Source organism: Strigops habroptila, chromosome 2 (assembly GCF_004027225.2).
Source record: "Strigops habroptila isolate Jane chromosome 2, bStrHab1.2.pri, whole genome shotgun sequence".
In the NCBI taxonomy this organism is placed as follows: domain Eukaryota; kingdom Metazoa; phylum Chordata; class Aves; order Psittaciformes; family Psittacidae; genus Strigops; species Strigops habroptila.
In genome coordinates, this window is record NC_044278.2 from 102,680,658 (window position 1) to 102,693,913 (window position 13,256).

The following is a 13,256-nucleotide window of genomic DNA, read 5'->3' on the forward strand; positions in this document are numbered from 1 at the left end:
AGGGATGTGCTCATTACCATCAATCCCCTCTTCCTGCCCAGAATCCTGGGCCTGGCACAGCAGCTCTCACAGAAAAGAAATATTTAAAACGTGTTTTAAACAGTATTTTGATTTGTCCCAGCCATCACCATGTTTTGGAACTTCCATGAACAAACTCAAAGGTTTTGGTCCCAGTTTCAGTCTGTTCCCGCAGGTCTGGAGCTGTCTCCCTTCAGCTCTCCCATTCCCTTTGGTAGGGCAGCACAGGGCTTTCAGGGAGGAGATACACATGTAATGCGCCTGAGTGATGTTGTGCATGTGGACCTGGATGGGGGGCAGTCCTGCTAGCATCCCGCACCCCTAACCAATACTAACACGGGCCTCTGATGCTTCCTCACTGAGCATCATCCTTAACTTGCCCGGTCACCATTTCCTCAATTATCACCATCAGGGAGACTTTCATCTGGACATCAGTAGTGGGGTTGTTCCAGAAAGCTTCAAGTCCCAGGGATCAGAAACACCCCACTAACTGCAAGGCACAGCAGCATCCCTTACACAGCAGCTACCTGCCTTTCCTAGCAAAGGGAAAGAAGAAAATGGTATTTTTTTTATCTCATAGCTTAAGACCAAAGTAAAATCTTACTGGAGTTGTGCTTTAACGGGAACAGAGTATTTTCTCCTGTACAGATTACTCCACTTCCACACTTTCTACTCAGCACAGAGCACAGCTTTATTTTTTTACCAACACTGTGCACATACTTCAGAGGCACATTTGAAGTGCAAAACCCACATTCTATGCTCAAACATCCAGCAAGCAGTTAATAAAAATCATTCTAGTTTGGTTTAGAGCTTATGTAAAATGAGAGTAAAACATCTAACCTGTTTCCAATGGCTACAAAATTGCTCTGGGGAACATAAAGATGCGATTCCTTTCAAAAGTAGCTATTTTCTGCTATTTTCTGTTAAGGGAGCCTACGCATCTGTCCTTCCTATCACACATCTCCAGAGAAAGCAACAGCCATCCCACACACTCCTCTGCTGCGGATTGCTCAGCACTTTGTCCCGTGGTAATCTGTAGGAGAAACTCTACCCTCCTGTTGAATGCTGGGGGCTCAAGAGATTAATTCTGTGGCATAAATTACTCTAAAGCACATCAGAAATTGGAGCTCATTCCTAACAGCTTATCATCATTCAGGCGGTTACGGGTGCAGGCAAAACAGCAGTTCTGAGGGAGGAAAGCGATCCTGTGAGAATCAGAACTCTTACAGACAGTTTTATGTTTTCATGTTTAATAGAGCTTTTTTTCCCCCCTCTCCATATCAAGCTTTCCATCAAAGGCTTTCCAAACAGTTTATAAAGGCAGCTGAGAGTTACATTATTATCATTTCCATTCTGCAAACAGGAAACTGAGGCCCCCCAAAAGTCATTTGAGCAATGTAAAACAGCAAACCCGAGTCCAAAACAGAAATGGAACCAAACCCTCCTGGCAAAAATCCCCTTCTCCAACTACCTCTATTCAGTTGCTATGCAGCTTCTTTTTTTTTTTTTTTTTTTAATGTAAAAATAACCCAACCAGTCAAACAAGAGAGAATGGCAAGGAAATCACAAGCTTCAACATACTTACTTCCATACTGCTGGTGTTAGTACAAAAATAAAGATTTTTATTAACTAGTTTACAAAAATAAGGTCTATCGGGTCACACAGGATCTCACCAGAGGGGTTTATTTAACTTTGGAAGACAAAGCCTGTTTGAAACGTCTCTTTAGATCTTGCATATTGGGAGATTTGGGCCGAGGGATGATGGATGACCGCCTCCTGTCTGTGCTGCTGGCATGCTGTAGTTTGCTGAGCTCCTTGCACAGGTACTGGAAAACATCGTAGACACCTTGGGAGTCGTCACTTGTGGAGATCTCCAAGAACAGGCTGCCCAGTTCATTCGCCAGCTGTAGTCCCTCCTTCGCCTGCACTTGCCGGGCGTGGAGGAGGTCTGCTTTGTTCCCCACGATAATGATGGGGGTCCTGGCATCCGGGTGGACCTTGCGTATGTGCTGGTAGAGGGGCCGGACTGTCTGGTAGCTGCTGTAGTCTGTGATGGAGTAGACCAGGAGGAAGCCCTCTGCCCACTTCACGCACCGGGACAGGGCATCCAGCACCTGCACACAGTCCTCCTGCATCTGCGGTACAACAGACAGCACAAATTTGGCATCAGGCAGTGAAAGCATAAAGCCTGTATCATATGTGGCACCGTTAAACAGGTCCAAAGGGAAGCCTGAGCTCTGTCTTAGGAGACCAAGCCTGGCCTTGTAAGAAACTGGGGCTCAGAAGCTGAGCCTTCATGGGGCAGAGAAGAGCGGCTCGTACCTGGATGCAGCCCGGCGTGTCCTGGATCTGCACGGCAACGTGGTCGCCCTCCAGACGGACCAGCCGGGAGTAGAGGCTGCCTGGGGAGCAGAGAGCGTCAGGCACCACCCGCGGCACCGGGATCCCGCACCCGCCGCCCGCCGCCGCCTCACCTGTGTTGGGCTCGTAGTCCCCGATGAACCGCTTCGTCAGGAACCGCACGATCATCGCTGAAACACAGAGCGGCCACGTTAGGCGGGATGGACGGGCGGGCAGGGGAAGGGAGAGGGGGGACGGACAGGCAGTCCCCCTGCACTTACCGCTCTTGCCGACGCCGCGGGCACCCAGCACTGCCAGGCGGACCTGGGGGCTGGGCAGCCCCGGGGCGCACTCGGCGATGGGCGCCAGCAGGAAAGGCTGGGACATGCTCGGCAGGCGCATCGGAGGGGCAGCCCGGCGATTCCGCTCGGCCCCTTTCGGCTCAGCCCGTCAGGCAGCGCTCGGCGCGGGCGGCCGCCGCCGGCTCTTAAAGGCTCCGGCGGCAGCGCCGTGCGCGGGTCCGCCCCTCGGCTGTACCGCCCCCCGCCGCACCGCCCAACCCGCGCAGTCCTCCCCAGCTGTAGCCCCGCTCGCTGCCCACTCCGTGGCACCGCTGCCCCTTCCGCCCCTGTTCCCCGGGCGCGGGGACAGCCCGGTCCGGCCGTGCGACCTGCGCCCCGGTTTGGGGCCGGCAGCGCAGCATCCCGCCGCGCATCGCCCTCGCCCGGGGCAGGCGGGCGGCAGCATCAGTCTCACGTGTTGGGGAGGGTGCACCTCCGCGCCCCAGCCACTGCAACAGGCTGCGGCTTCTTGCACCCTCCCTGCAGCGGGAGACGTGAGTCAGGATGAAGTGATTTATTCTTTATATTACTCCAGATTATTCTGTTTCCCATACCTGGACACATCCCTCCACAGTGAGTGTTGAAATCCCAGACTCTGGTTCAAGCAACAGATAGCCCTGAAACCAGAGCAGTGCACAGGGCCTCGAGGTCTGGATTAGGCCCTTCAGGTTTTTAAAGTGGAAGAAAGTTTCAGAGAAGAGAGGGGCTCCACCACGAGCCTCAAACCTGCCAGCAGCTGCGTGGATGCTTCCCTCTCTGCAAACTGTTGCCCTTGGCTCCTGCAAAACCACTTCTGCAGCACACTGCTTTGCAAGTGTGTGTTTACAAAATAATCCATTCAGGGGCTGCTTTATTTTTATCAGGCAGATATGTAACACAAGCCAGCAGGAAACGACACGGAGGAGCATGGCAGACCAGCACTGGAAAGGAGCAGGATGGGTCTGTGGCCTCAGAGCCTGTCACCACGCAGGGATGGAGCCACTGTGGGCTGATGGCCAGGGCAGCACTTGTAACCCAGGACACCCGTGGGCAGCTGAGCAGGGCTGCGCGCTGGGGCTGCATGCAGTCACCTTCACCCTTCAACACAGCTCCCAAAGATTCATGCAATGATAAGTCATGGTTTTCCTCACTTTCCTCTTGTCCTCCCTCTTACTTTCTCCCTATCTGCTGTGTGCTGCTTCTGACATCCTCACTCCAGTCCCTCCAGTGACATGAAAATTCACAACAAGGAATGCTGTCAGCTCTCCTCTACCGGAGTGAAGGTGTTCCTGAACCAAAAACCCTTGGCACTGTGGGGACAAGGATGGGGAGGAACTGCTCCCTGCTTCCCACGAGGTAACATCAAGTTCACTTTTAACCTGCAAAACTGATTGCCTCTAAAATTTCTACTTCCCATCATGCCAACGAGTTCTTTTATTTTTGTAAACAAGGTTTCTCTTTTATCCCTAAAAGCTTTTGGCTTCCAGAGGTTGGTGCTGTTGTCATCTGCTCCCATTGCCATGGAGCCTTGCTCTGGCCTTGCTCACTGTGCCAACACAGACTGTTTCTATACATTTCTTTACAAAGGAGCTATTGGAAGACATTTAACTTGCCCCTGGAAGAACGCCACCAAAATGAGTCCGTGCCAGGCAGGTGACTCCCAGGTGCTGAGCTGTGAATGCAGCAGTATTAAACAACCACCATTCCAAAACTCGAGGAGCTCCCCGCTTCTGGGCATGCTGCCTCACCTCCTGCTGAGAGCACCCCCAAAGGGCAAACACTGATGGTCAAGCAGAGAGATGACAGCATGCAAACACAGGCAGGACACCCTGCAAAGGAACTGACTTCCGAGGATCAATGGGCTGTCAGTCTCTCCAACACCATCTAACTGGTGCCACAGGGGCAGCTCAGTAGGTTGAAGCAGTTGGGGCTCAGATTAGCTGTCCTCAAGACTGTTTCCTCTATCTGATAAACACAACAGAAGATTACAAAAGCATGAGTTGTTTGTATATCCTCATGGCAGCTGCTTACCTGCCTTCTCCCCCAAGGAATGGGGCTGAAGGTGTCTGCACATCCCTCACCCTGCTCAGGCATACACACTTCAACTGCTTCCTCCTGGGGTCCTCAGCCTGCAGCCCCTCTGCACGGGCATGGTTCCTCCTCCCCAGTCCTTTCTGCCCTTTCACTGACCTTCCTGGCCAGGCACAGCATTAGCACTAACGGCCTGCACAGCCCTCGGGGAGCCTCGGATCTTGGTGTCAGTGATAGGCTAAAACAGACGAAGCTGACAGCTCAAAAGGCTTCCTTGCTTCTTCTCCAAGACACAACAGGAGATACTTGGCAGGGCCTTTGGCAGGAAACCAGCTGCAAAGTCCAAGGCAGTAAAACCTGGTTAGGAGCTGACAGCTCAGCCGCCACCTCCTAATTGGGCTCCGAGGAATGGAGACAAAGCGCTACACTGAAGCGTAACAGCTTGTGCTAATCCATAAGCACTTCATCCTTGCACATGTTGTATAGGGACAGCCTGTGCACCAGCTCTGGGATAATGAAGCCTCTGTACCAGAAGGGGGCTGGAAGACAAGCAACATTAATACTGAACTTCTGTGAAATTGACTTTTGAATTAGGGATTCTAGAATTCTACCAGCTCAATGTGTGTCCAGTTATATGGGAAACCTGGAGCTTTGCACATTTCACAACAGTTCTCCAGATTCAAAGTATCATGGAATGAAACAAAATTCAAGTGTCGCAGTGTGGAAACACCTTCCCTGCAGCTGGCAGGCCCACTGCAAGGCTTTGCTTTCCAGGCACAGACTCAGAACAGGGGTGTAGCCAACCTGCTACAGCTAATGGGTTTAGTGTGTAAAACCCCTTCCAGAGCAAGCCGAAGGGGAGAGGAACCTGCAACTCCAAACACCATAAGAAAATGCTTCCTCCACCCAAGGGGCAGAGGCTGAACTGCCAAAATCACTCATTCCCCTCCTGCATCTTCTGCAAGCTCTGCACACACTTAAAACTGTTTTCTTCAATCAACAAAGACACATTTCAATTTAGGCACTAGCTCATGACTGACAGGCAGTTCTTCCACAACTTTTCTCAACTCACAGATCTCCACCTTTTGTCACGACTGTGCAGAAACAGAGCAGCTGAGCACATGGCCAGCAAACTTAAACAGCAGACACCAAGACCTGTAAATACCTGGGCTGTGCTTCTGCAAACCTGAGACTACCAGGAAAACTACCACTGCACCTGAGAGCGACTAACAGGTAGTGTCTATAAACCCAAGACAGGTTAACCTGTAGCTAATTTGTTCTGCTTTCAAACACCACCCCCCACCCCCTCACCCCCAAAAAAGGCTACTCTCTTCCTGTACAAACCCAACTTCATTTTCAGTCATTTCTGGGAACTCTGACCAAGGAAAGCATTCCCTCCTTCTCCTCCCAGCCCACACACAACTTCTAAACACATTTATGAGCATCTACTGTTGGCATAGTGACTTTAAAAACACTGACAGTAAACAGATTGAGAACTGTTGCAATGCACAGTGTCTCTGGAAGTATAGCTCTTAAATGAGATCCCAGCGTGCTGCCTAGTCTTATTATTCCAAATTGTTGAAAATAAAGTCAGAAGTTTATGACTACCCACCACTTAGAGTTTCTGTTAACCATCCCATCATGATGCTATAGCTAATCCACTGCAATCCTGACAGTTAAGTACAAACCAAACACAGAACCAAAATAACTTACACAAGCATGAATGTGAAGAAAACATAAGAACACCATCACCGAAGATCATACCCAGTGAAGCCTCCCACTTAATTCCTCCTTTCCTAATGGAAAATGATGCTTACCTTGTGAGCCAAATAGGGATTTTAAATTGCTGTGGAAACTGGCAAGCCAAAGAAGATGGTAAAGGTCTAAGGCTCAGTGTACAGATATAGCTGCTCCAACAAGACCCCACCTAGTCATAAAAGCTAAGTGCATAAACTGTGACAATGGAAGTTAAGATTCATCAACCTTCCTTCAGGAGATGGTGGTGCACTTCATGTCCAATACATATGGTGTCAAAAGACACTACCAGCATCACGTATCAGTCTGCTAACAGAAAGCTTTGTTCCATCATCTTCAAGGCAATTCCAAAGTCATTCCAACTATACTGCCTGTTCTATCTTCTGAGATGGGAGCTTGGAGAAACTTCAAACACAGCATCTGCTCACTGGGACTCTGAGCAGCCAGTACCTAAAGCCTGTCACCCTGAAATACCAGGCTAAGCCAACGAATTCAACGTACAAAAGCTACACTGCATAAGAATGGGAACACTCACAATTGAATGGTAGGTAAGTGCAAGCAGGCATTAATCCCTTAATCTATACACAACCTGTACAGTCTGATACTTCTGCTTAGGGCACTTCAGAATTAAGCGCAAAAGCAAACCTCATTCTCTCCCAAACTTACCAGCTGTCCTGCAACTGCCTATTCATCAATTTTCAGCAGTCAATACCTACAAAGGGCTTGAAGTCACTAGCTTCTCTAATGTTACTCTACATGTAGACATTAGTGGTAGCTAAAGCAATGCCTTACATCACACTTAAACAGATAAAATATTATTTATCCGTATCTGTAACACAGTAAAGCTTGAGTTTATGCACTTTCAAAGCTAACCAAGCAGGTTACCTTCAGCAGTTTCTTTAGTACTCTTCACAGTTTCAAACAATGCTCACAAAAATAGCACTGGTTAGCTGAAGATTTCTTCCACTTTAACGCTGGGTTTTTGTGAAGAAAGTATCAACAGATCAGTGGGATGAGAGGAACAAGTTAGAACATCCAGGGAAAAGTTTAGATTCAACAGATCAGCAATAAACATACAAAATGCAATGTTCAGCTATGACAGCCAATTAAAATCATAAAAATCAAACCACAAAGCCTGGCGGTTTTGGAATTAAAGCCTTTTTTCTAAACTACTATCATTTCATATTATGCTTATTGGCCTGGGGTGTTCTAAAAAATCCTTTTTTCACAGGTTACAGTGGTGAAACACCAAAATCTGCCCGCAGCCACTTCTCAAGAGGTTGCTTTCAAAAACTGTTTCCACAATTCTTTGGTATTAATCTGAGGCCCCTTAACCAAAAGCTTCTATCAATGGAATCTGAAGCCTGTTATCCCTTTTCCCACAAAAAAATTAAACTTTCCAGTGACACTGTACAATTCTTCGTACATGTCCTTAGTTTACTGGTGAGATACTCCACGTTCTCTCATATTGCCTCATGATCATCACTAAGCTTTAGCAAGTTTCAGTGTTGCCAGGATTTATAGTCCCTTATGAATGACTATACTGATAAGCAAAAGCTGCAGATGATGAAAATGACCAAGCACCATGTAAAGCAAGCTGCATAAACAAACTTCAGTAAAACAAAAGGTTTCTAAAGCATTTGTTAGAAAAAAAAAAGAACCCTAAAGGAATCAGCTACAATCACATACACTTGTCCAAAACCAGATCTTTAATTTACTTCTTTTAAACATGCATTATGCCATGAATTCATAGGGAATTGGCTCCAGCAGCTCTGGATCTTTGCCATTAGTCCTCACAAAGTGTGCTTCTCTTGGTGGAGCAGGCTGTAAACAAAGAAAAAAAAGAAACCAAACTCATGGCACTAAAACTCAGAAGCAACCTTACAGAAAACTCATTTTGACTACCACTTAACACACTGTTACATAGACATTACAGTGATTTTACCATTCACAGTGTCTTTGCAATTTACCTCAAAGAACAGCAGTAAAAAAAAAATTATCTGCTAGGAAGTGTGCTTGACTTTCACTGCTGAATGCAAAACCCTACACTTTCCCATCTGCAATTTACTAATCCAAACCAACATGAAGTGATGTACCCTGCGGTTCCAGAAGCAACAACTGTTACCTTGCTCTCTGAAGTCAAGCTATTGTTTTCTTGAGGGTTACAACAGAAATTGTTGCAGCTAAAGTGAACTAAACAAAAGTCAACACTGATCCTAGAAATCAGCCAAAGCTTCTGCTGCAGGTCAGCAGCAGAACAGGAAGCACCTGTCCCTTTGTTCACAGCCAAGGCTGCCATTTCCACCCAGGAAGAGCACAGGTCTGTTCAGGCACCAAACATATCAGACAGCTCAGAGGCTGGCACGCTGCATGCTGCCACTCTAACAGAAAGACCCCAGAAAGTAACTTGGGTTCACAGTCCTTTTGCAGGAAGTAAGGGTGGAAGCAACAAACACTTCCACACAATCTGCCATAGACATGCGTTTTTCAGAATGGGTGGGTTTTTTGGGGAAAGTTTGTCTTTGAAAGACACAAAGAGCGAGCTCAGTTTGCAGCACAGCATTGTTGTTTTGGAAGAAGACAACATTTTACTCAACTGGTTTGGTTCTAGTTGTTTGGGGGCTTTTTGTGAATGGAATCAACAATGTGTCAACTACAACAAAAATATTACCTGGCGTTTCAGTTGAACCCAAATGCCTTTTTCTTTTGCTTCCTTTTTCTTCCTTTCATTCTCCTTCACACGCTGCAGAAAGCTGTCTCTGCTCTTGGAATGTTTAATATGCTCAATACGCACGTTGATTCTCTTGGCAAGAATTTTGCCCCTAAGAAAGGAAATCAGTTTTAATCTACTGCACTTGAAAAAAAGGCCACTACAAAGCTAGTTTTATGGCCCTTACAGGAGTATCTCTGAAAGCAAAATTACAGATAGTTCTTCTTTAACAAGCAATCACTCAAAATATACTGCTGCCGATGCAACCCAGATATAACTTAGGTAACTGAAAGCTTATTAATATATACCAATGTGCTGACAATTTTGGATTAAGATTGTGGAGAACATGTAGTTTTAACCTTGTAGCATACAAAGAACTGTGTTACCACTGTACTCCAGGCCAGTTCCTGGAAAAAAACCAACTTGTCCTTTTCTGACTAAGCGGTACAAAATCCAGTGAACAGAGCTACAAGCTAATACTTAAAAAGGGCTTCAGTACCAATGTGAGATTTGGCTGAAAGGCTCCGTTAGGCAATGTCACTTTAAGCGCTGCTCAATAAAAACTGTTTCCTCTGACAGGATCCAAGTCAAATGAGCATCACTTGCTTGGGTTATAAAAAGGATATACACTTTACCCACCTTGAATGACCAATCAAGACAATAGCTGTCTAACTGGCAAAGTGAAAGGAGGGTGCAATTACAGATCAACTTTCCTAAATAGAAAGCTTCGTGAAGCAGAATTTCAGTACTTACTTGACCTGCTTGTTAACAATAATGCCCACAGCATGCTGAGTAACATTATATACCCTTCCAGTCTTGCCGTGGTAACACTTGTGGGGCATACCTTTTTGAACAGTACCCATACCCTGTTAAGAGGTAGAACAAGAATAAAGTGTAAACTTTAACTTGGGGAAGGGGAAAAAAATAAAAGTACCATCAAGGACTTTTCTTTCAGAAGTACAGATTTCAAATTACTTGAGACTGATTTAAAAGTACTCACATTTTATTTGTATGTTAGAATTCATAGCCATGCATTCTGTATCTGAAGACTACCAAATTTTGCTGTGACAATTCTGGTTGCTTTCAGTGTCGGTGAAATGATTGATCAGTTTGCTTTCAGCAAGCAATCACATGAGACAATCATCATCAAGCTCCAGCACACCAAGAAGTGTTAATTTTGAACAGTGCAGGTCTCAAAGACTCAAACAAAAAGCAAGCAAATTACACACCATCTCCTGTGTGATTGTTAAAACTCCGCGTTTCAAATGAAATAAAAGGATTCAACAAAGTAGGAATCCTTGGTGAAAGGCTTTCAGATTCACTACAACTTAACTTTGAAGGTACTGTGGATTTTAAAGGACAAGTCACAGAAAAGCAACAGAAAATGTTGCTTCACTTTTTCCCTGTATTAATGTACTTGGATGTATCCTTACATTTATTTCCTGGTTTCTAGTTTTAATGTGGCTTCGTAATGACCTCCCCTGTACATACCTATTTTAAGCACAGTCCTACAACAATACAGGGTCACAGACATAACTATCAGCTACACCACCATAAACTATGGCTCTTTTGAGTAGCAGCTGCAAGTCAGGCAAAATAGAACATCTACTAAAACGGCGGCGGGGGTTCCTTTCAAGGTAGCACTAGTAGGCACCATACAGCAATCCCAGTATTAGATATGGCACCTTCCACTCACGTTTTTCAGCTGCACACAGGAGTAACAGAGCACAGCCAAATGTATTTTTTTTACATATAAATATATACACAAAAATAAAACCCTACATAAACCCGCATGTGACACTGAAGTGTTACTTCCAGTTCAGCAGCGCTGTTGTTCCAGTATTGCTTCAAAAGTGAGTAGTAAGCACTTGTATATGACCCAAGTAACAAGAAAAACAAAAGACCGCCTCGAGAAACTGGAGACTGAAAAGAATTACACTGCTTTAGCTTTTAGTTACATAGCATTGTAGAAAGTACCTTGATATCAACTATATCACCCTTCTTGTAGATGCGCATATAGGTAGCCAGAGGGACAACTCCTGTTAAAAGACACAGATTTGGATACTTATGAAGCCCACAATTTCACACACACACACAAAAATGAGTGTGAGACAATACTTCAAATATAAACTCAATTTAAAAAACCTAACACTGAGAAATCAAACCATTTTTTAAAAGCAAGAATTACCTCTTCACATACTCCCAATTTAAAAAAATCCAACTAACTCAGAAAAAAAATACAGCTTTAATCTCACTCCTAATGCAGAAGCTGGAAAGGCATTAAACTATTTACCACCTAGTTGTGAACACAGCTGTTCTCACTGCACATTGCTAAGAAGCAAAAAACTGTATGTTTTAACTCTTGAAATATTTTCTTCACCTTCAAATTAATTCTCAAGCACTGACAGAATCAGTCTTGTTACTACTGTCAAGCAATCAGAACCCAACGTATAAGCTGCAAAAGCTGAGAGTTTACTTGCGTATCATTCAGCAGTTTTTAGCCCAAATTGTCAGAAATCCTTTGCCACAAACAATTGTTTTACAAATGCTACGTAGGGACTGTTGACATCTACCAGGCAGTGTTCTTACTATAAGGTATACTCACCATGCTTGCGAAATGGCCTTGAGAACATGTAACGCGTCCCCCTCCTCTTTCCCTTCGTGTTCGTCATTTTGGCTTATTACTGTAAAAATGAATGCAAATTATTCAGAACCAGTAGCTGACTAAAAATGTGACTGACAGCATTTTCAGACATTTCAGAAAAATCAAGAATTTAAGCCTATTCAGAATGACACCACTTCCAAATTCCTGGGTCTGTTCAAGCAATACCATTAGCTTAAAAATCAACAGAAAACAGTATTTATAGGACCACAGGGTAACTCAGGTTAGAATGGATGTTAGCAAGATACCTAGCTCAACCTTCTACTTAAAGCAAGGTCTACTATGAGCAGACCAGACTGCAGAGGGGTTTGTCCAGTCAGGCCTCGGAACTCTTCAAGGATGTCAAGACTACTGCGCAGCTTCCCTGGGCAGCCTGTTTGGAAGCCTTTCTCATGATTTAAAACTTTCCCTGTATACCCAGTGTGAGCTTCTCATTTTGCCTCAAGCCATTTGCCTCATGCTTCTGCCTCATGCCCCTGCCAACCACCATGCCTGTGACATACGTGCCTTCTGCCACATGCGCCTATCTTGCTCACGGGGCTATTAGGTGCCCCCAAAGACACCTCTGCTCCTGGTGGACTAAGTCCAGTTCCCTCAGCCTCTCCTCACACGGTATCCACACGGCATGGTTCCTGCCCATGGCAGGAGGGTTGGACCTAGATGATTTTAAGGTCCTTTCCAACCCAAGCCAGTCTGTGATTCTGTGATTTACGGCCGCTGTTTAATCTGGCACACGGCGCGCACACGCCGCAAGCGGACGGGACACCCGCCACCTGGCCCCCCAGCGAAGGCCGAGCCGCGCCGCACCCGGCGGTTCCCGTTCCGAGGCCTACGCCGGGAGGCCGCCGCAGCTGCCCGGGCTGCGCAGGGCCGGGCCCGCCGGAGCCCCGCTCCCCGGCACCTGCACCGCCGCTGGCCCCAGCGGCGCCTCCTTTCGCCCCGTCCCTCCACAGCCTCCCGGCCCGGCCCGCGCCCTACAGGCCGCGGCCCCCTCGCTCCCTCAGGCCCCCACCACAGCAAGGCCACGCCGCCCCAGCTGGAGCCAGCGGCCACTCGGCCCCACCACCGGCTGCGCAGCGCGGCACGGCCGCCTTCCCGGAGCCGCGGGGGCACCTGGGGCTGGCAACCGCGACCCGGCGAACCTCACCGTGCGTGCCTACAAAATGGCGGCCCGGGACGAAAGGAAAGAGGCGGCGCCGCGGCCGCACTTAACAGCGGGGCCTTGGCGGGGCTGCCCCAGCCACGCCTGAGCGAAAGGCCGGCAAGGCGCCTGCCGCCTGCCTGCGGGAGGTGAGCTCGCTGCGGGCAGCGCCGGGGTGAGGGTTCTGACAGACAAACACGAGTCTGCCCCGCTGGGGTTTGACCCTCTCGCTAAAGCAGGGACAGATGTCGGCTTTGTCATGGCCGTGAGACGGGGCTA

At 47.3% G+C, this 13,256-nt stretch overlaps 2 protein-coding genes and 2 non-coding genes across 6 annotated transcripts; all 4 read right to left on the reverse strand.

The window, feature by feature from the left end:
• Positions 1 to 1,251: 1,251 nt before the first annotated feature.
• Positions 1,252 to 8,045, reverse strand: RASL11A (RAS like family 11 member A). Of its 2 annotated transcripts, XM_030475739.1 has the most exons (4): positions 2,640 to 8,045; positions 2,493 to 2,549; positions 2,341 to 2,420; positions 1,252 to 2,153 (listed from the first exon to the last, which is right to left on the reverse strand). In XM_030475739.1, exons 1-4 carry the CDS (start codon positions 2,758 to 2,760, stop codon positions 1,701 to 1,703), a joined length of 711 nt encoding a protein of 236 aa, XP_030331599.1. In that variant the 5' UTR covers positions 2,761 to 8,045; the 3' UTR covers positions 1,252 to 1,700. The 2 variants fall into 2 exon arrangements, with proteins under 2 accessions (XP_030331599.1, XP_030331598.1); XM_030475738.1 differs by having other exon boundaries at positions 2,493 to 8,045.
• Positions 8,046 to 8,150: 105 nt separating this feature from the next.
• Positions 8,151 to 13,111, reverse strand: RPL21 (ribosomal protein L21). 2 transcript variants are annotated; one of them, XM_030475740.2, is made up of 6 exons: positions 12,984 to 13,111; positions 11,780 to 11,858; positions 11,152 to 11,213; positions 9,928 to 10,040; positions 9,136 to 9,286; positions 8,151 to 8,288 (listed from the first exon to the last, which is right to left on the reverse strand). In XM_030475740.2, exons 2-6 carry the CDS (start codon positions 11,844 to 11,846, stop codon positions 8,199 to 8,201), a joined length of 483 nt encoding a protein of 160 aa, XP_030331600.1. In that variant the 5' UTR covers positions 11,847 to 11,858; positions 12,984 to 13,111; the 3' UTR covers positions 8,151 to 8,198. The 2 variants fall into 2 exon arrangements, with proteins under 2 accessions (XP_030331600.1, XP_030331601.1); XM_030475741.2 differs by having other exon boundaries at positions 12,950 to 13,037.
• Positions 9,736 to 9,868, reverse strand: LOC115604634. The gene has a single exon (XR_003990357.1). It is a non-coding gene; the product is annotated as a small nucleolar RNA SNORA27 (small nucleolar RNA).
• On the reverse strand, positions 10,253 to 10,327 carry LOC115604622. Its single transcript, XR_003990346.1, has one exon. It is a non-coding gene; the product is annotated as a small nucleolar RNA SNORD102 (small nucleolar RNA).
• Positions 13,112 to 13,256: the final 145 nt, after the last annotated feature.